Source organism: Triticum dicoccoides, chromosome 1A (assembly GCF_002162155.2).
Source record: "Triticum dicoccoides isolate Atlit2015 ecotype Zavitan chromosome 1A, WEW_v2.0, whole genome shotgun sequence".
In the NCBI taxonomy this organism is placed as follows: domain Eukaryota; kingdom Viridiplantae; phylum Streptophyta; class Magnoliopsida; order Poales; family Poaceae; genus Triticum; species Triticum dicoccoides.
This window is the reverse complement of record NC_041380.1, coordinates 295822551-295843395: the sequence shown is the minus strand read 5'-3', so window position 1 is coordinate 295843395 and position 20845 is coordinate 295822551. Positions and strand designations below refer to the sequence as shown.

The following is a 20845-nucleotide window of genomic DNA, read 5'->3' as shown; positions in this document are numbered from 1 at the left end:
ATGACTACTTCACCTTAAAGAAGGATGCTTTTGAAAACAATGGATTGTCTTGTTAACAAAAATGCACAGCTGCATTGAGGATGCTTGCATATGGCATTGTTGTAGAATTGTGGAATGAGTACCTCCAGATGTTCAAAACCACACATCTTGAAGTCATGGTCAGGTTTGCTACTGCAGTGGTCAAGGTGTTTGGAGTGGAATACTTAAGAGGACCAGTTATCGAAGGCACCATACGTCTCATGGCATTGTCGGAATCAAGACGGTGCCTAGCTACGCCCGGATCCCTCAACTGCATCCACTGGAAATGGAAGAATTGCCCATATGCTCTACAAGGATAATATAAGGCCATTGCAAGAAGCCCACTATCATTCTTGAAACAGTTGCATCACAAGACCTCTAGATTTGACACTCTTTCTTTGGGATATTCGGATCACACAATGACATCAACATGATGCAGCGGTCTCCATTGTTTGCCAGGTTGTGTCCAGGATAAGCTCCTCTATGAGATATTATCTTTGTGATGGTATCTCCAAGCCAAGCGGTGAGAAAAAAGCTCACTCTGCCCAAAGACAAGGAGCTAGAAATTATATGGAGAGAGCATTTGGAGTGCTCCAAGCCCTTTTTGCGGTTGTTTGAGATTTGTAAAATATAGGATCTATAGCGTTGTGGGAGATGATAACAGCTTGTGTGATCATGCACAATATGATGGTGAAAGATGAGGCTGACGGAGTTCGCCACGGTCTAAACTTTGAGCAGATGGGTGATCCTATCCCAACTTCCATAGCAGAATCCAGCGACATTTAAAGACTTTATCCAAATGCATCAATGAATTCACCGTTGAGCAACTCATGAGCAATTTCAGAATGATCGGGTTAAACATTTATATGGGCACTTCGAGGAAGAACTAAAAAGTATGTCTAAATAAGTTGAATTCAAATTTGAACTATTTTATTAGAAAAGTTCATGTTTGGATTGTAATATTATGCTTGAATTATTGTTGCATTAAAATATTTGCACACCATGGTTATGGACCAAAAATGATATTTATCTTCAATTATTTTATTAAGTGCTCCTGATATAATAGAAGAAAAAATAGAGATCAAAATTTGTATAAGGTTGAACCCACAGACCAACCTGTGGTTGGATCGTTAGGTGGACGCTGGTATCTTCAGCCCATCAGGGTTCAAGTCCTAGTGCTCGCATTTATCCTGGATTTATTTTATAATTTCGACAATGCGCGTTCAATGAGGGAAGACGTTCCCGTCGACTACGAGGCGCCTACAATGACTTTGTAAAATCTCAAGATAATATGCCGGCTCAGTCTCTCAGAGGTGCTCATGGGGTAGGATGTGCGCGTATACCCTCGGTGAGTGTATGCGCATATATATGAATGTCTGCGTCTGTATTGTGTTAAAAAAAACATAAACACGATCTTTTACGTGTCCATTTTGATGGGCGTAGTTTTTCTTTCCTTTTTTTTGGAGATTCCCTAACCGGAGCTTCTGGAGTTTTAGTAATTCACCAGCCAACCAGTTATCTCGACAGCATAGAAGTACGTCAGGAAGCAAGAGCATACCTTTTTCTTTTTCTTTTTTTGAGACAGGTAAAAGGCCCACGCCAATGACACCCCAGATAAACCATAATGTCGGAACTGTGCAATTTGCATACTTCCTTCGTTTACAAATATAAAATGTTTTGGATATCTTAATTCGGACTGAAATGAGTGAACACACTTGTGTATATACATGTGTATATACATCAGATTCAGGGAAAAAGTTAGAATATCTTATATTTGTGAACGGAAGAAGTATTTACTAAATAATGACATCGCACAAGTACGAATATACTATTGAGTAAAAAATGTACTTTTGAGTATATGTAACTTGTCATATATTACCAAAATCCTAGCATTGATTATAGGGGGAAGACCAAACAAAGCAACTGAACTATCATGGTTACTAATCATATAACCAATGGCAAATGAAGATGTATGCAAATCGCTTCACCGCTTTGAACATTGCACTAAGCTAACCGGGTACCGATAAATAAACCAGCTTGAACCAATTCCTTAGACCTTGCCATCGTTTTCCCTTGCTTTCTGCCAATAAGTGAATGAATACCTAGTGACTTGCTCTTTTTGGTTGCTTTTTGTCATGTTGCGACATGCTTGGTGTCTAGAGAGGCCTTGTGTTAACCAACAGCCAGTTGAGAGGATTGCCACTCAAGAATGGGGAAACCTGCAAATGGTCGTAACTCGTACTTTAGTGGGGCAATTATTCCAAGATGATGAGGTTGGTTACTGTAAGAAATTATGTTAGTTAAACATGAAACTATCGTCCTTTAGGAGATTTCATGATGCAAGTGCAAGTATTCCTTCTTATGCACAATAACTCTGCTCTTCGTCAAATAGGTTTAGTAACAAACTGGTCTCAAGTATCTAGAGCTCACCTTTTCCCAAACTTGTTCATGGTATTCATTGACCCAATTTATCTCCGAAGGTGATAGCAAGGGTAAGTCAATAAGCTTTCTCTGAAGTTACAAAATGAATAAGAAAATAATCAGAATTTCATGAATAATGTGCTTCAGCTGGACAATAATAACCAATAAAACCAGCAGGTATAACTAAAAAATGATCAATAGATGTAATGAAAATTTGGATTGTCAGGATGCATATCCAAGACCATACATTCAGGCAGGGGCTGAGCCAAGAATAGAACATGGGGTGCCAATGAGATAATGATCAAAGAAGAGTGATAAAACAAAGATATATGAAGACATAAATATAGCATTCATATCAAATATAGCAATATATATAAGAGCTATAACACAATGTAGGGTTGATATCAAATTATAGCAATATCTCATTTGCGCTTTCATGAAATCACATATGGTTTGCTTACAACAACAACAACAAAGCCTACAAGTTGGGATAGGCTAGAGGTGAAACCCATAAAATCTCACGACCAACTCATGGCTCTGGCACATGGATAGCAAGCTTCCACGCACCCCTGCCCATAGCTAGTTCTTTGGTGATACTCCAATCCTTCAGGTCTCTCTTAACGGACTCCTCCCATGTCAAATTCGGTCTACCCCAACCTTTCTTGACATTCTCCACACGCTTTAGCCATCCGCTATGCACTGGAGCTTCTGAAGGTCTACGTTGAATATGCCCAAACCATTTTAGACGATGTTGGACAAGCTTCTCTTCAATTGATGCTACCCAACTCTATCTCGTATATCATCATTCCGGACTCGATCCTTCCTCGTGTGGCCACACATCAATCTCAACATACGCATCTCTGCCACACCTACCTGTTGAACATGTCACCTTTTAGTCGGCCAACACTCAGCACCATACAACATTGCGGGTCGAACCGCCGTCCTGTAGAACTTGCCTTTTAGCTTTTGTGGCACTCTCTTGTCACAGAGAATGCCAGAAGCTTGGTATCACTTCATCCATCCGGCTTTGATTTGACGGTTCACATCTTCATCAATACCCCCATCCTCCTGCAGCATTGACTCCAAATATCAAAAGGTGTCCTTCTGAGGCACCTCCTGCCCATCAAGGCTAACAACCTCCTCCTCACACCTAGTAGTACTGAAACCGCATATCATATACTCGGTTCTAGTTCTACTAAGACTAAACCCTTTCGATTCCAAGGTTTGTCTCCATAACTCCTAACTTCCTATTTACCCCCGTCCGACTATCGTCAACTAGCAGCACATCATCAGCAAAGAGCATCCACCATGGGATATCTCCTGTATATCCCTTGTGACCTCATCCATCACCAAGGCAAAAAGATAAGAGCTCAAAGCTGACCCCTGATGCAGTCCTATCTTAATCGGGAAGTCATCAATGTCGACATCACTTGTTCGAACACTTGTCATAACATTATCGTACATGTCCTTGATGAGGGTAATGTACATTGCTGGGACTTTGTGTTTCTCCAAGGCCCACCACATGACATTCCGCGGTATCTTATCATAGGCCTTCTCCAAGTCAATGAACACCATATGCAAGTCCTTCTTTTGCTCCTTGTATCTCTTCATAAGTTGTCGTACCAAGAAAATGGCTTCCATGGTCGACCTCCCAAGCATGAAACCAAACTGATTTTGGCCATGCTTGTCATTCTTCTTAATCGGTGCTCAATGACTCTCCCATAGCTTCATTGTATGGCTCATCAGCTTAATTCCACGGTAATTAGTACAACACTGAACATCCCCCTTGTTCTTGAAGATTGGTACTAATATACTCCGTCTCCATTCTTCTGGCATCTTGTTTGCCCAAAAAATAAGGTTGAAAAGCTTGGTTAGCCATACTATTGCTATGTCCCCGAGGCCTTTCCACACCTCAATGGGGATACAATCAGGGCCCATCGCCTTGCCTCCTTTCATCCTTTTTAAAGCCTCCTCTCAGACTCCTGGATTCGCCGCACAAAAGGCACGCTGGTCTCATCAAAGGAGTCGTCTAGCTCAATGGTAGTACTCTCATTCTCCCCATTGAACAGCTTGTCGAAGTACTCCCGCCATCTATGCTTAATCTCCTCGTCCTTCACAGGAGTTGGCTGCTTCATCCTTGACGCATTTGACTTGGCCAATATCCCTTGTCTTCCTCTCTCGGATCTTGGCCATCTTATAGATGTCCCTTTCACCTTCCTTCATGCCTAACCGTTGGTAGAGGTCCTCATACGCCTGACACCTTGCTTCACTGACAACTCGATTTGCGGCCTTCTTCGCCATCTTGTACTTCTCTATGTTGTCTGCACTCCTATCCAGGTATAGGCATATGAAACAATCTTTCTTCTTTTTAATCGCCTTTTGGACATCATCATTCCACCATCAGGTATCCTTATCCTCGCTTCTCCTTCCCCGGACACTCCAAACTCCTCAGAGGCCACCTTACGAATGCAAGTCGCCATCTTCATCCACACATTGTCCGCATCCCCTCCTTCCTCCCAAGGGCCCTCCTCAATATGTTTTGCTTATACAATAAAAAACTACATTTCTGTTAGCTCAAGCATAGCTCTGTGACTACCAAGCCCATTGAACAAGTCAAGAATCTCATCGGAGCTGTGGCGACTAATCTTCAGCAGGCTTGATCTCAATAACTCCCTCATGCATTCTGGTGATGAATCCTTGCTACACTGGTGGCAGTGCTTCTCTACTCATATGGACACAGATTTGGCGCTCGATCATTGCATTGCTATTGGTGGAACATATGGAAACAAAGAAATGAGCGGGTATTCCAAAACCCTGCTTGCACAGTACATGTCCGTTTCCAAAAGCTTCAGCTCGAAGCGAGGGAATGCGCGGATGCGGGCAAGCGAAGGGTAATGACACTAGTCGAACGACCTTTAGAACCCGACTAGGCTGACATGTTGTATTTTACAGACTCTCTAATCTCAATCTCATCCCCTTCTTTTAAATTGTAAACTTTATTCTTCCTAATCGCAATGAAAAGCAGTGACACTACATTTCGTCAAAAAAAAACTCATCGGAGATCTTTGCATCTATTTCGTTCTCATGCAGACGATCATGTAATTCAGGAGAACGTTACCTCCCTTTTCTTTCAACACGCAACAACTGACAAGTAGATACTAACTACTCCCTCCGTTCCTAAATATAAGTCTTTTAGAGATTCCAATGCGGACTACATACGAAGAAAAATGAGTGAATCTACATTCCAAAATATGTCTATATACATCCGTATGTAGTTCGTATTGGAATCTAAAAAGACTTATATTTAGGAACGGAGGGAGTAATAACTAAGTCTGTCTAACTGTCCACAGTTTATGAATATAACTTGATACTTAGTCCTTGATTATATCTAGGGGGCTGTTTGGGTCAATTGCCTGGAGCGCCCAGCCAAAATATTGGCGTTGAATGCGCCTTGGAGAGCTGTTTGGACGGACACCAAATTTTTGGTGTGCCCAGCTCTCCGCCTTCGCTAGTTCACCTCTGCAGCATCTTTTTGGTGAGACGCAGGCGGCCAGAACGTCCGCCAATTATTTGGCATTCCCCGGATTGGCAGGGCCAGCTCTGGCGCAAGTCAAACAATCCCTAGGAATCTAACTGGTAGGTAGCAGCCGCAGTGGTCAACAGTATATGGAATGACCCATGGCGCAACAATGGAATGATTCGAGTCGAGTCACAGACTTAAAGTACATATATATATGCGTGAACCTCCATTGAGTCAGCTACTAATTACTCAATTAATACATACATATGTACTTAAACTAGCTAATACTAATACCCGGTGAAAATCGCTGAGGGGACCTATTGGTTGAGGTTACCAGTCACTGGAATAATACTGGGAAACCTTTTAAGGTGATATCTTTAAAAGATGTTCTGTCAGCTTGATTACTGACTGTTCAAATTAGAAGTATTATTTGTATTCATATCACTATCTCTAAATTTCATAGACAGAAAAAATGCAATAAATAAAATGCATGGGTACCTGAATCGGAACAAAAGTTAGCTTCTCAAAGCCCAGGTATGAGATGCCGCCAAAAGAATTGGTTAAATTAACCTCTTTCACCAGAAGCAGATTCTGCAAGGTTCAAAAGTATAAATACTTGCAGTACTAACTTTCAGCTGAACAATCAGCACATAAAATATTGAAGATTGACATGAGCACCAAATAGGAAAACTAACCTCGATACGAATGCCAAATGAGTCGTCTTCATAATAACCAGGTTCATTGCTTACAATCATGCCCTTCTGTAAAGCTGTCAAGTTTCCATATCGATAGCTTATGCTCTGTGGGCCCTCATGGACGTTGAGTGCAGCTCCAACTCCATGACCTGTGCCTGAACCAGGGACAAACATGCTCCAGAACTTACATGCATTCCATTTAGAAGACCAGTCAAACCAATAGTTGGTATATAGATGATTCAGGGCCAGAGATTTGTGTGCTCAGAGAAGGTACCATGTCTGTAATCAAGCCCAATCTTCCAGAGAGATGATCGTGCCAGAACATCTAGCACAAAACCTGGAGTTCTTTCTGGAAATACTGCCTGATCTAGAGCTATATGGCCCTGTACCAACAAACTCCATTACTTGCGTAAGGTATTGAGAACAAAGAAGTAAGTATTTGAACATACTCTACTATTCATTCCTCAAAAAAACACTCTACTACTGAAGTACAGAAAACAATACATAAAATAGCTCACTGTTGCTGAGACGTGTAGTCTTAAGAGAAATTACACACCTGCAAAACCCTTGTGAAGCATTCCTTGTGCCTCGGGGAAGGCTCACCAAAATGAACTGTCCTTGTAATGTCAGTCGTTCCATCAACATATTGAGCACCACTATCTAACAAAAAGAGATTGTCACTTCCAACAGAACTGCAGCTATCCGGAGTTGGGTTGTAGTGTATTATAGCACCATTTGCACCATAACCTGCATGTAAAAAAAGGATTAATGGGTAAAAAAATCAAGAATTCTGGTCTCTCAATAGTGGGGACATCACACACTTCCAGGCTGGAAGACATGGAAGAGTCAAGGGTGTCAAGACATGGAAGAGTCAAGGGTGTCATCAAGAACCAGATTTGTCCTTTCATCTCTATTTTGCATGACAATCAAGCTTACCATAGAAACATGCATATCACACTAAAGCGACAAAGTACATAAAAACAGTATTCATACTGAAGCATATCATCAAAGTAGTAGCCCTTAATAATACAACAAAAGGAGGTGAACTTTTTTCTGAAATAGATTAAATTTGATGGAAAAGGACTCATCCCAGTGCCAAGAGGTCACATAAGTAAAAAGATATTGCATCACCCTACCCAGCATGCTGTCACCAACCGAGGCATAAGCACAAATGAACAATAATCATCCAAAGCCTTCTTTCGACACAATGAATCCAGACACGTCGCAGAATTCAGAGGAAACACCATAACAGCACATAAAACTCAACAAATTAGTCGAGTAATCCGATGACAATTTGCTATTGACGGAAAAATGTGGGAATATACCACTAATAGTGTCGAAGCTTGTCTCTATAAAACCATCTTGCTTTCGGCGAAATCCAAGAAGATTTTCTGCAACTTGCACTTCTGTAAGAGCCACATTGTTACGAACTTCCTCCTCTATCCAGCACCAGAATTCTGCTGAAGCAGCAGCATCTCTGCAAGTGTATTACGCACCAGTGCAGGCAATGCTTGGGTCAGATGGCCCAGGATTAACAGAATGCTGATACAGAAAAAAGATGGTGTGTGCTGAATATTGTAAGCGAAGTATCTCTTTTTTTTATGTTCACATTAGGAGAAAAAACAAATGAAGTGAGTATTGGTCACCTTACTGCCTCTACATCAGTACAAACATAAAAGCTATCAAAGCGATTATTGTGATAGGTCAGAAACATCAAAAGACACGTTTATTAAGAAGCCACCATATCCATGAAACCTTTTCTTTTGATTTGCTACAGTAGAATGCATCAGCATATGTTTCAGTACCATCAGTTCTACGAAATTGACATTTTATATTTTCTTAGAATAGTTTTCAACACAGGAAAACCTTGAATTCGTAAGTATGCTGAAACAATACCTTAGATGTGAGTTCTTCATTCCTCTAATTTCTGCCTCATTTTTAACTGATTTGGCAAGGGTGACTGGTGAGGCTTTATACAGACCGTTTAACTCCATATTCTGAACACCACGCTTTTTGGTGGTCGGATCATCTGAAGATGCCTCTTTGCCAATTTGCCGCCCTGTCTTTCCTCTTTTTCTCATGTATCTGTCACAACCAGATCTAAATACACTGACTATGGCAGCATTCACACTTGAAGAATCCAACCACAGTTTTGCACCCTTTTCTGCCAGCCTACAGAAGAAAAACCACTCCCCAGTTCAGACAACACAACGGAACAGGAAAGAGGTAACTGCAGTGAAATAAAACAATTAGTAGTTAACCATTTACAATTATACACTTGATAGTGCATCTAGTGCCCCCTAGTGAATTTTGATGATTAATGACAAACGATTTAACAGACTAATGTGTTTAGTGAGTGTACACAGGTGCATAGTCCCAAAGGATGTTGGTTTATCCTATGGATGTCTTACCCCTAAAAATTTTGGACACTGAAGATATGGTTTGCCTCTTGAAGACTTTATAGCTTTTAGTGCCTCAGTGAGTCACTCTGAGTTTAGGGCAAACCGTACTATTAAGGCTTCGTTTGGATGCTACGAGGGATATTTCCAGGGAATAGATGCCCCGGTTGAAAATTTCTTTGGCCAACTAGAAGCCCCGTGGAAAATTGGCACTGTCATTTGGCTCAAAGGGGCAAATCCCCTGCTACAGAGAAAAGACATAGAACTGAAGCAGAATCAAAATATGATGAAAAAAAAAGGACAGACCCAGTGCATAGAAGCTCCCACACAAGGTGGGGTCTGGGGAGGGATTATAGGAACCTAGTCTTACCCCTGCAAAGTGCAATGCAGAGAGGCTGGTTCGAACCCAGGACCTCTTGGCACAAGTGGGGAGGACTTCACCACTGCGCCAGGCCTGCCCTCAGAATCAAAATATGATGAACTGAAGCAAATGCCCCGCCTTCATCATTATCTTGACGTCCACCACCAGCAGCAGTCGCCGCCGCCGACAACCTCCTGGTGGCGCGACCTAGTAGACAGGACACAGAACTCCGGTGGGAGGAGATCTAATGTTGCGGCTGGTGAGCACGACAGAGGGAGAGGCACGAGTACGAGAAGCAGCCAGAGACCGAGGACGAGAGGAGAGGCAGCACAACCTCAGAACCAACGGTGTGGCAGGGGAGGGAGGCGGCTGCCGCTCTGCCCAAGGCGGGCGACGAGAGCGAACGAGACAGGGGATTCCATCCCGATGTCGTGGGTCGTGGATCCTATCCCGGGGAAATCACGGGGAACGAGCCGAGAAAACCTCGTGTATTCCAGCGTCCAAATGTCCAGGCACCTGGCCCGGGGCTGATTTTGTGCGCGGGCTTTCCACCCAGGGAATGGGCCGGGATCCTCCAGGGATCCCCTGGCTACCAAATGAGCCCTAAGAGGGGTTGGATATTGTGGTTAATGGATGGAGCTTGCTGATGCTCAGTTAGAACCCAACCAGATACACATCATATCCTTTGAAATCTCTTTGAGATGCATTAGCTATGTTCGTTTACACCGGTTTTGAGATCGGCATCACCGAGGATGACCTCTATTGAGTGCGTTTGAGTCTTCAGTTTTCGCTGTGTACTCGGGGCGTTGTTCATCAAGTCCGGTGTCTCCGGTTGTGAAATTTAAGTCACACCGCTTAGCTTCTATCAGGATTTAGGAACCCAACAGTCTGGGGTTGCCCTAAGTGTTCGCTCTGTTCGAAGATCGGCGGTGTCAGTTAGGATCTCATCGTTGCCGGGATGAGCCTATGTTGTGCCTTTGCTGCGGCCCTTTGTCTTTCGCTGTCGAGTTCCTCACACCTGTGTTTCCGGTTTGGCCATCAGTGTGATCAAGATGAGGCTCTGGAAGGTAGGTTATTACAGGCGTAGTGCTTCTGGTTCGTCGGTCGGTGAGTCTGGCTAGGAAGGTGACGTTACCGTGTTGCGACTCTGTTGACACATCTTTCCGCTTTGCGCCTAGTGCCACAAAACTATCCGTTGTCCGGAAATCCAGCAGTGTCCGGTTAGGATCCTAGTGCCGCTGTGTTGTGAATCTTGAAGCAAAACAGCTAGTTTTCTGTTCGTGCCTGAAAGGAACCGAACCCCTGCGAGCTCAGGTGGACCCCCAGTGCAGTTATTACACTCTCATACTTCGTGTTCCCATTCCTCTATGCTCTTGAGCCCCATCTTAAGAGAGGAAAACCATTGAGAGAGAATACTTGAGATTTGATTGAGCATCTTCGAGCCTAGATATCTTACTAGTTACTCTTGGAGATTTAGCCTAAAGCAAAGTTTGTACAGGTCCAGGGATCACCTCAAGATCAACCATGAGTGATCGGCTGAGTTCCTTGTGGACTTAGCTCAAGGAGAACAAGGTATAACCTCAGTGGTTTCAGAGCATCAAGCTCAGCCTCTCCAGAAGAAGATATTGCCAATAACTTGAACTTCCGGAACTACATACGCTGTCTTCATTTCCCTACTCTTTACCTTCTAGTTCATGCTTTGTGCTTGTTTTTATACTGGTTGGTACTTGCCTTCTGCTCTAGATAAATCTCAATCTTTCGCTAGTTGTAATTTTTAGTTTTCCCTTCAGCAGACTAGAACTAAGTGAGATGAAATTACAGAAGAAGTTTTTACTTCTTGCACTATCATAACCAAATAGTGGCTAATTGCTTTTCCAACATACGGATTCTCAAACACATGTTCAGTAGTTCAACCAATAAACAACCCAAATCCAGTAGGTACATACAAGACATGTACAACACCACAATATAATTGTTGTTTTTCTCCTTGCAGATTTCTTTACATGATTGGAGATTCATAGATAAACTACTTTTGCATCTTGCTAAATTAATGTATTCATGAGTTTGACTCACCTTTGAGGCAGGGATGTGATTACATAGGTGATTTGAATGTGATGGACATAACGGAACCCCCGCTTTTTAGCAGGCTATAACTTACAAACTGTTATGATTGAAGCTTCAAAAATATGCATATGTTTGGCCAAAACGAACAATTGACTTGATCAAGTGCCAAATCAAATACATGTGAATCTCATCTAACTCAAATCATAAAGCAAGAAGGTGCCATCATGATCAAAATCAGGAAGAAGGCAAAAGCTGGTGAACTACTCATCAACCATTCCAAACAGGCTGTCAAAAGCCAATGTAGGCATTAATTGATGAAAACAGAGACTGGTGGTCCTGTGCCAGATTAAGTGCATATAAATCTTACTTCTCAAAAGATAATTGTTGTTTATGCAGCTGGTAGGGCACAGGGTGGGAATTATGAAGCTCATAAGTATGCAATTCACATAATCCAAACATGGTATTTCATATTTTCCGTATTTGGCAGGAAAATAGAAAACCTCAGTCCAACATGAGTACAGGCCCTTGCAGTAAATATTGAATGTTCCACACTTCATTCGCCTTAAGGCTGTATTAAAACCTTGATTAACTTCCATGCAGATGAATTACAAACTGATTAGAATAATCAGATCACATTGTTTCCAAATTTTGAGATGACAAACAAATCTAGGTAAATTGCATAGACTGCATTGATACGAAGATACAGTAAGGAACTGCACATTCAAAGCCAGACACCAAGCTATGTAAAATATTCTTTGGTAAAATTTACCTTTCTACATCAGATAAAATTGCTTCATATGATTTTAACTTTACTCCAGCTTTCTTGAGGTGTTCCAATACCTCTTCAGATACTTTGTTGCTATCTACAAATAATGTAGCAGTGCTCATCTCCACAGTCAAGTAGCTATAGAATACAGGTGAATGTGGAACATCACTTCCTCTCTGCATTCAATAGTGGTGTCAACCGGCAATTTTGTGGAAAGTGTATTAAACAAAACGCAACAATATTTAACAGGGTTAAAAAGCGCAAACGTCCTTGTACTTTTCAGTTGTCATCAGATGTTGTACTGCTAAAACATCAGGAATTACTCATTGCATAGTAAGTCTTTGAAAAATGCAGAATATTGTAGATTATCATGCAACCATGATTATCAAAACAATAAAAGTATATAATTATAATGCCAAACAGGGAGCACAAAATGGTAAGTAGAACAGTCTATTGACCTGTACTAAGCATTAGTTACCAATTATCAAAGCACGTATACGGTAATAACATTGGAAAACAAAAAAATGCATGACTAGTAACAGTATAAAATCATGTGATGCTTTTGAATCCAGCATTTGGAGTAGCTGTCTATAACATGCGTCTATCATGCAAGGGATTGGAAGTGAAATTATTACTCCCTCCGTTCCTAAATATTTGTCTTTCTAGATATTTCAAATGGACTACCATATACGGATGTATATAGACATATTTTAGAGTGTAGATTCACTCATTTTGCTCCGTATGTAGTCACTTGTTGAAATATGTTATGACCGGCATATACTACAGCCCAGGCAGTTAGGGGCCTGGCCCAGTTATCTTATCATTATTAGGGGCTTAGCCCAGTTATCGTATTTGGAGATTATATAAACTCATGTAAGGACTCATTTGAAATTAAGCAGAAGCAATCATATTTGCTCGGATTCCTGAAGGGAGCCGGGAGACCTAACCCTAGCCGCCGCCTCCTGCGCCCTCTCTCTCTCTCTCTCTCGCACGCGCGACGGTGCCCCAGCACCGGCGGCCTCGCCTTCCTCCACGCCAAGCCCCCTTACACTCCTACAACCTACGAGCTAGACCTGGTAGGATCCCAGCTCCTATCAATCTGGTATCAGGTGTCTCAGGCTCGATCATGTCCGCGCCACCGCCCACCCCCTCCCTCCCGCTGCCAATCGCATCCTCGTCGACGATGACCACCGCGGCCAGCACGCCGTCCCTGACCGGGCCGGTCTCCTCTGCCGCCTGGATGCCACCCGCGCCGGCCCCCGCCGTGCTCACCCCAGAGGAGATGACAGCAGCGCTCCGGGACCTAACTCAGGCGGTCCAGGGCATCCACACCTTCCTCGCGGGGCACTATGGGCTGCAGCCGCCCGCCCCCGTCACCACCATCACGGGGCCGCAGCAGCTCCCGTGGCAGCCGCCACCACCGGCGACCTCCGTCGCATCCATCATGCCGCTGCCGCTGCAGCAGCAGCCGCCGCTGCCGCCACCGGCGATCTCAGGGCCGGTCCTTCCGCCAACGGCGCCCGGGGTGCCCATCCACCAGGTCCATTTCCCCCCGTCGCCATCTCCGCTACCGGCCGGGCTCGCCGGGTCCATCGAGCCGGTCTATACGATGGCCTCAAGACAGCCGCACGTGATGTCACCGCCAGCGCCGCCCCCCGACCATGCAGTTCGGCGGGTCCTCGGGTGCTGCGGGTCCCTACGATGGTGTGGACGGGCCCCTTTTCCATGGCGGTACTCTGCAGCCCGCACACTCGATGCCGTCGCCCTCGCTGTTCCGCGCGGATGACACATACCCGCCCGTCGTCCACGCCCAGCCACCGCCGAGATTCTCCAAGCTGGAGTTCGCGACCTACGACGGCACCGTCGACCCCCTGAATTGGCTCAACCAATGCGACCAATTTTTCAGGGGGCAGCGCACGCTCGCGTCCGACCGCACCTGGATCGCCTCCTATCATCTACGCGGCGCCGCCCAGACGTGGTATTACACCCTCGAGCAGGACGAGGGCGGCATGCCACCATGGGAGCGTTTCCGCGATCTGTCCCTCTTGCGCTTCGGTCCGCCTATACGCGGGAGCCGTCTGGCAGAGCTTGGGCGCCTTCCATTCCTCACCATAGTGCAAGACTTCGTCGACCGCTTCCAGGCACTGGCGTGCCACGCCCCCGGCGTTTCGGCTCGTCAGCGGGCTGAGCTCTTCGTCGGCGGCCTACCGGACCACATCCGCATGGACGTTGAGATGCGCGGGCCACAAGACCTCCAGACGGCCATGTACTACGCCCGAACTTTCGAGCGCCGCGTGGTGGCCATCTGGCAGGCGTCACCGCCCCGGGCCACTGGGCCGCCACCCTGGCCGGAAGTTCCCGCGCAGGGTCGGCCTGCTTAGGCTTCTGCGGCGCGCCCGTTTCGCCGGCTCACCCCGGCCGAGCAACTCGAGCGTCGCCGCCAAGGGTTGTGCTTCAACTACGACGAGCCCTACGTGCCCGGCCACGTCTGCCCGCGACTCTTCTACCTGGAGGCTGCGGACTACATTGAGGAGGAGGACGCCGCCGCCGCCGGGCTCGGCGACCTGCCCGCCCCAGCTGACGCGGAGGTGTTTGGCTCCCGTTGATCACCTCGAGGAGTTCCGCAAGCGCTTCCCCGCCTTCCAGCTCGAGGACAAGCTGTTTGTGCAGGCGGGGAGAGATGTTATGACCGGCATATACTACAGCCCAGGCAGTTAGGGGCCTAGCCCAGTTATCTTATACTCCCTCCGTCCGCGAATAAGTGTACATCTAGCTTTTGTTCTAAGTCAAAGTTTTAAAATTTTGACCAACTTTATATAAAATAGTAGTAATATATATGAAAGCAAATTGATATATTATCAAAGTACATTTCAAAATAAATCTAGTGATACCAATTTGGTGCCATAGATGCTTTTATTTATTTTTCTAAAAAGGTGGTCAAAGTTTTAAAACTTTGACTTAAGACAAAAGCTAGATGTACACTTATTCACGGTCGGAGGGAGTAGTTATTAGGGGCTTAGCCCAGTTATCGTATTTGGAGATTATATAAACTCATGTAAGGACTCGTTTGAAATTAAGCAGAAGCAATCATATTTGCTCGGCTTCCTGAAGGGAGCCGGGAGACCTAACCCTAGCCGCCGCCTCCTGCGCCCTCTCTCACGCGCAACGACGCCCCAGCGCCGGCGACCTCGCCTTCCTCCACGCCAATCCCCCTTCCACCCCTACAACCTACGAGCTAGAGCTGGTAGGATCCCAGCTCCTATCAAAATATCTAGAAAGACAAATATTTAGGAACGGAGGGAGTACATATGAGAGAAAATAAACATGCGGAGTTTCAGGTTCAGAAGTAATCCATCTTAAACTGCAAGATGCTCATAACCAGCATACCATGTCAAAGTAATGGTGAAAGCTAAATCTTACCATGTTTAACAACCATGCAACCTCATCAAGCATTGAAATAACCACAGTGTCACACCCATTTTCATCAAGCTGTGATCTGACAAAAGATAACTTCGATGCAACGTCAACACCAGCATACTTGATGGCATGCACCCTGGTAGGTTCTTTTGGGGGCGCTGGCCTTGATCCGCCCCATATCTCATCAACCAGGTTAAAATCTCCAATCAAAATTAACTCATGATTCTTGTCAGAAATAGCAGCCTTCAATTCCTCAGCAGCATCAGATGAGAAAAGGAACTGCATCCTTCAAGCAAACAAAGAATAGAGGATTAGGCCAAGAATACAATAACATAAACAAAGTGCAGAGTCGTCAACATATAAAATAATCAATGGGGAGTAATTATAGAATGTATATGCCATGAAATACACTTAAGCCTTAATCAAAATTTCAGCATAGCGTCTTGTACGTGTAACAGAAAGAATACAAGAGAACATACAGGTAAGAATGTAGTAAGATTTAAGAGTAAAAGTAAAAGAGTTGGTAGACACGTAACTACTGCTGTATTTTTTACTCAAAAAGTTAGCTTATGGGATCTTACTAGTATCACAAATCTCAAAATTAAAGTTGCATAACGGGGCAGTATGAAGAAAATAAGATTAAATTCACGATATGATATTGCAATTCCAGCTAACCAAATCATGGCTTCACTTATGATATCCTTGAATCACTTAATGATTTTTGACTCAAAAAGTTAGCTTATGGGATCTTACTAGTATCACAAATCTCAAAATTAAAGTTGCATAAGGGGCAGTATGAAGAAATAAGATTAAATTCACGATATGATATTGCAATTCCAGCTAACCAAATCATGGCTTCACTTTCCTTGAATCACTTAATGAAATGGTCAGGTGATGTTAAATTGCGATCTGATTTCTACTACCGTGTTGGGCATGGCATCGTCTCATGATAAACGTAGTAGGAGTGGTGTAGGGCTTTGCGTTGATGTCGACGCGTACAATTATAGCTCGTTTTCTTATCCTCCAAGACCCTTGTATAATGCCATCTATATATACCCCATTTAGTAGCACCTAAAGACGGCATGTCGTCTCGTACTTGTAAACTCCTTCATAATAGTGAGATTACGTCTTCGTGCGTCCGTAGTTTTTTCCCGTGAGGGTTTTCCATGTAAAAATCTGTGTCACTCGTTTTATATAACAAGTAAGAATTATGACTCCAAAGACAGCATGAAAACAATCCTCTAAAATAAAAATAGATTACTGCCAAATGATATCATCAATTGGCATGACAGAAAGCATACTCATAAAAGGTATTCATTTTGTAGAGTGAATTTGTTGATTACGTAGATTCTTATGCAGGTAAAATTATCATTTCACAGATTTTAGTAAGGGCAGTTATGGTCAGCAGGCCATGGAGAGAGGGCACAGAACAAAACAAAAGCTCACCGGGTCAATACCAACTCGAGAACCAGATGGTAAGACATCATTCAACCACTCAATAGTGGTTGGAACACCGTGATTTCCACTCCGCAGTAGTGTCCAGTCATGGCTCAATTCCTTTTCAGCCTGGTCAACAGAAGAACAAAACATGAAGTGTTAGCCGCATCCAAACCATATGTGCTGAAGAATTAAAAATTGCATCATCGGAATGAAGTACCTGAAGAAAATACCGGCCATCGGTCCAAAAAGCAGCATTATTTTTTGTGACCACGGCTGTACCAGCACTACCAGTAAAGCCAGTCAGGTAGGCACGTCTCATGAAGCATTCCGCAATGAACTCACTCTGAAATAAAAAGTAACGAAACAAGGAGGAGTCAGGGAGCATGCAGCATCATTGATAGAAGAATAAACTGATGATTTTCTGAACACTATACAGCACTATTAGCTTCACCAGTTCAACAAACTGTGGAGACACTGCATGATATGGTATTGTGCTCTTATGTGTATTTACACTGATCATGATGTTCTGCAGCTGTAGCTCAATGCCACTTGCCAGTTCCACACGCCAAGTACATGGCTGATTTCACTAATACGCTGGGTGTATCAAGTATATATGCATGTGCGTGTGCCCCGTGCATAAAAGCGATTGCTCTAGCTGATGCCTATTTCCAGAAGGCCGTCATATCAAAAGCAGTCCACAGGACACAACCCAACGAGCCTGAGATATCAAACGCTCGATCAGTATATTTTTCAAACTTTCAACTGATAGGTCAATACTCACTACTATTAATCACCGAGAGTCGCGCGAACATAGAGACCCGGTAAGCTCCACGATTGGCACATGGTTATCACCACACATATAGAAATAAACTATTCACTCAGGATCATCCGTGCCTGAATGGCGCGGAGTTACAACAGCTACACTAATTGTCTTATCAACGCGGCCACACGGGTGCATCATTTCTCCACTATCGACGAACCGAATCAGGAAAATGATATCACTTATTTACAGCATTGATGGAGGTGGTGAACCTGGTGGGCATCCTGGGAGGGAACGATGTAGGCGTCGATTGCAATGTCCGGGCGCGCGAAGAGGCGACGAAGCGAGCGCAGCTTATCGTCCTCTCCGGGCGTGGGTGTGGAGGATGTCGAGCCACGGCGCTTGCGGAGCTCCGACGAGGAGAGGGCGACGACGCGGCCGTTCCCGCCCGAGGAGGCGCGGGAGGAGGAGGTGCTGGCGCTGGCGAGGAGGGAGCGGCGGGGGGGGAGGAGGCATAGGCGGCGGAGTAAAGGGGCTGTGGGAGGAGAGCGGCGGCCGAGGAAGGCGGCGGCGGCGGCGAGGGAAGGGGAGAGGCGCGCGGCTTCGATCGCCATGGGCGCGGCCAGCGTGGAGACGGCGTGAGGGGAGCAGGGAGATAAGGGAGCGAAGAGAACGACGAACGAGATACTCTAACGGCGTGTTTTTTTTCTTCCGAAGAGGCAACACAGAACAAACGCATAGGGCGTGTTTGGTCTCTTGTATTGCACCTGGCTCGCGGTGAATCGTCTCCGTGGTTTATTTTCGCTGGTTTTTTTCGTCTTTCCTGTCACCATTCCTTCCTATCCTGGTCCGCGGTTTATTTTTGTTGGTTTTTCGTCTCTCCTCACATCATCCCCTCACACCCTGGTCCATCGATTTATTTTTCTCTCTACTCTTTATTACAATCAAAACTTTCCTAACATATAACAAATCATGGATTTGACTTTTTTAAATTATGCAAATTAATCGATTCCTTTTATTGATTTAATTTGTCTTACCAAACAAATAACATATTTTTAGAAAATAAATAATACATTTTAATCTAACTTTCTTAAATTATGCAAATCAATCGATTCCTTTTATTCGTTCAATTTGTCTTAGGAAATAAATAACAAATTTTCATGAAACAAATGATACATTTTAATCTAACTTTCTTAAATTATGCAAATCAATCGATTTCTTTTATTGGTTCAATTTGTCTTAGAAAACAAATAGCAAACTTTCAGGAAACAAATAATACATTTTAATCTAACTTTTTTAACTTATCTAAATCAATCAATTTCTCTTATTAGTGAAATTTGTTTTAGAAAACAAATAACAGACACGTCACAACTTTCCTCCTAATAAATAGTTTCTTAACATTTCAAACTTTCCTAATCAGACACGTCACAAATGGGCAGGTACTGATATTACGTTATCAAACAATAAAACCCCATTTGCATAGAAATCAGTTCAAAAATCCTAATTTTCCTAAATTTTTACCTTTCCTTGGTAACAACTAATATTTCTTATGTTTTCCACCTATTGAAGGAAATCACCCCTTCATCGATATTAGCATTTTTTTGAACTGAGATCTCCGGGTTATGATTTTTTTTGCGATTATTTCCAATTGTGACCTATCCTTCCACTCCGGCTCCTTCTCGCATAAACACCTCCACCACAGCCAGGTGACACTGCCCTAGACCTCCTGCCTATCCACACCTTCTCCGCCACCTCCTTCTCGTACTCCATTAACAATCCCTCCGCCACATTTGTCCACGGCGGTGTCGATGTGACGCCCCCGATTCAGTCGTACACTAATCATACACGCAAACGTGTACGATCAAGATCAGGGACTCACGGGAAGATATCACAACACAACTCTACAAATAAAATAAGTCATACAAGCATCGTATTACAAGCCAGGGGCCTCGAAGGCTCGAATACAAGAGCTCGATCATAGACGAGTCAGCGGAAGCAACAATATCTGAGTACAGACATAAGTTAAACAAGTTTGCCTTAAGAAGGCTAACACAAACTGGGATACAGATCGAAAGAGGCGCAGGCCTCCTGCCTGGGATCCTCCTAAACTACTCTTGGTCGTCGACAGCGGGCTGCACGTAGTAGTAGGCACCTCCCGAGTAGTAGTAGTCGTCATCAACGGTGGCGTCTGGCTCCTGGACTCCAGCATCTGGTTGCGACAACCAGAAAGAAAGGAAAGGGGGAAAAGGGGGGAGAAAGCAACCGTGAGTACTCATCCAAAGTACTCGCAAGCAAGGAGCTACACTACATATGCATGGGTATCAAATGGAATAAGGGTATCATATATGGACTGAACTGCAGAATGCCAGAATAAGAGGGGGATAACTAATCCTGTCGAAGACTACGCTTCTGGCCACCTCCATCTTGCAGCATGTAGGAGAGAGTAGATGGTAAGTTCACCAAGTAACATCAAGTAGCATCGTATAGCATAATCCTAACCGATGATCCTCCCCTCGTCGCCCTGTGAGAGAGCGATCACCGGTTGTATCTGGCACTTGGAAGCGTGTGTTTTATTAAGTATCCGGTTCTAGTTGTCATAAGGTCAAGGTACAACTCCAAGTCGTCCTGTTACCGAAGATCACGGCTATTCGAATAGATTAACTTCCCTGCAGGGGTGCACCACATAACCCAACACGCTCGATCCCATTTGGCCGGACACACTTTCCTGGGTCATGCCCGGCCTTCGGAAGATCAACACGTCGCAGCCTTACCTAGGCACAACATAGAGGTCAGCACGCCGGTCTAAATCCTACGGCGCAGGGGTCTGGGCCCATCGCCCATTGCACACCTGCATGTTGCATACGCGGCCGGAAGCAGAACTAGCCCCCTTAAATACAAGAGCAGGCTTACGGTCCAATCCGGCGCGCGCCACTCAGTCGCTGACGTCACGAAGGCTTCGGCTGATACCACGACGTCGAGTGCCC

General features: G+C 44.5%; 1 protein-coding gene across 1 annotated transcript; it reads right to left on the bottom strand.

Annotated features, from left to right (window-relative positions):
• Positions 1 to 1763: 1763 nt before the first annotated feature.
• Positions 1764 to 18571, bottom strand: LOC119269441 (aminopeptidase P2-like). Its single transcript, XM_037551273.1, has 13 exons — positions 18134 to 18571; positions 17319 to 17444; positions 17108 to 17227; positions 15665 to 15940; positions 12248 to 12420; positions 8551 to 8826; positions 7980 to 8131; positions 7211 to 7401; positions 6929 to 7037; positions 6655 to 6809; positions 6458 to 6550; positions 2449 to 2529; positions 1764 to 2237 (listed from the first exon to the last, which is right to left on the bottom strand). Exons 1-13 carry the CDS (start codon positions 18473 to 18475, stop codon positions 2175 to 2177), a joined length of 2157 nt encoding a protein of 718 aa, XP_037407170.1. The 5' UTR covers positions 18476 to 18571; the 3' UTR covers positions 1764 to 2174.
• Between the last annotated feature and the right edge of the window lie 2274 nt (positions 18572 to 20845).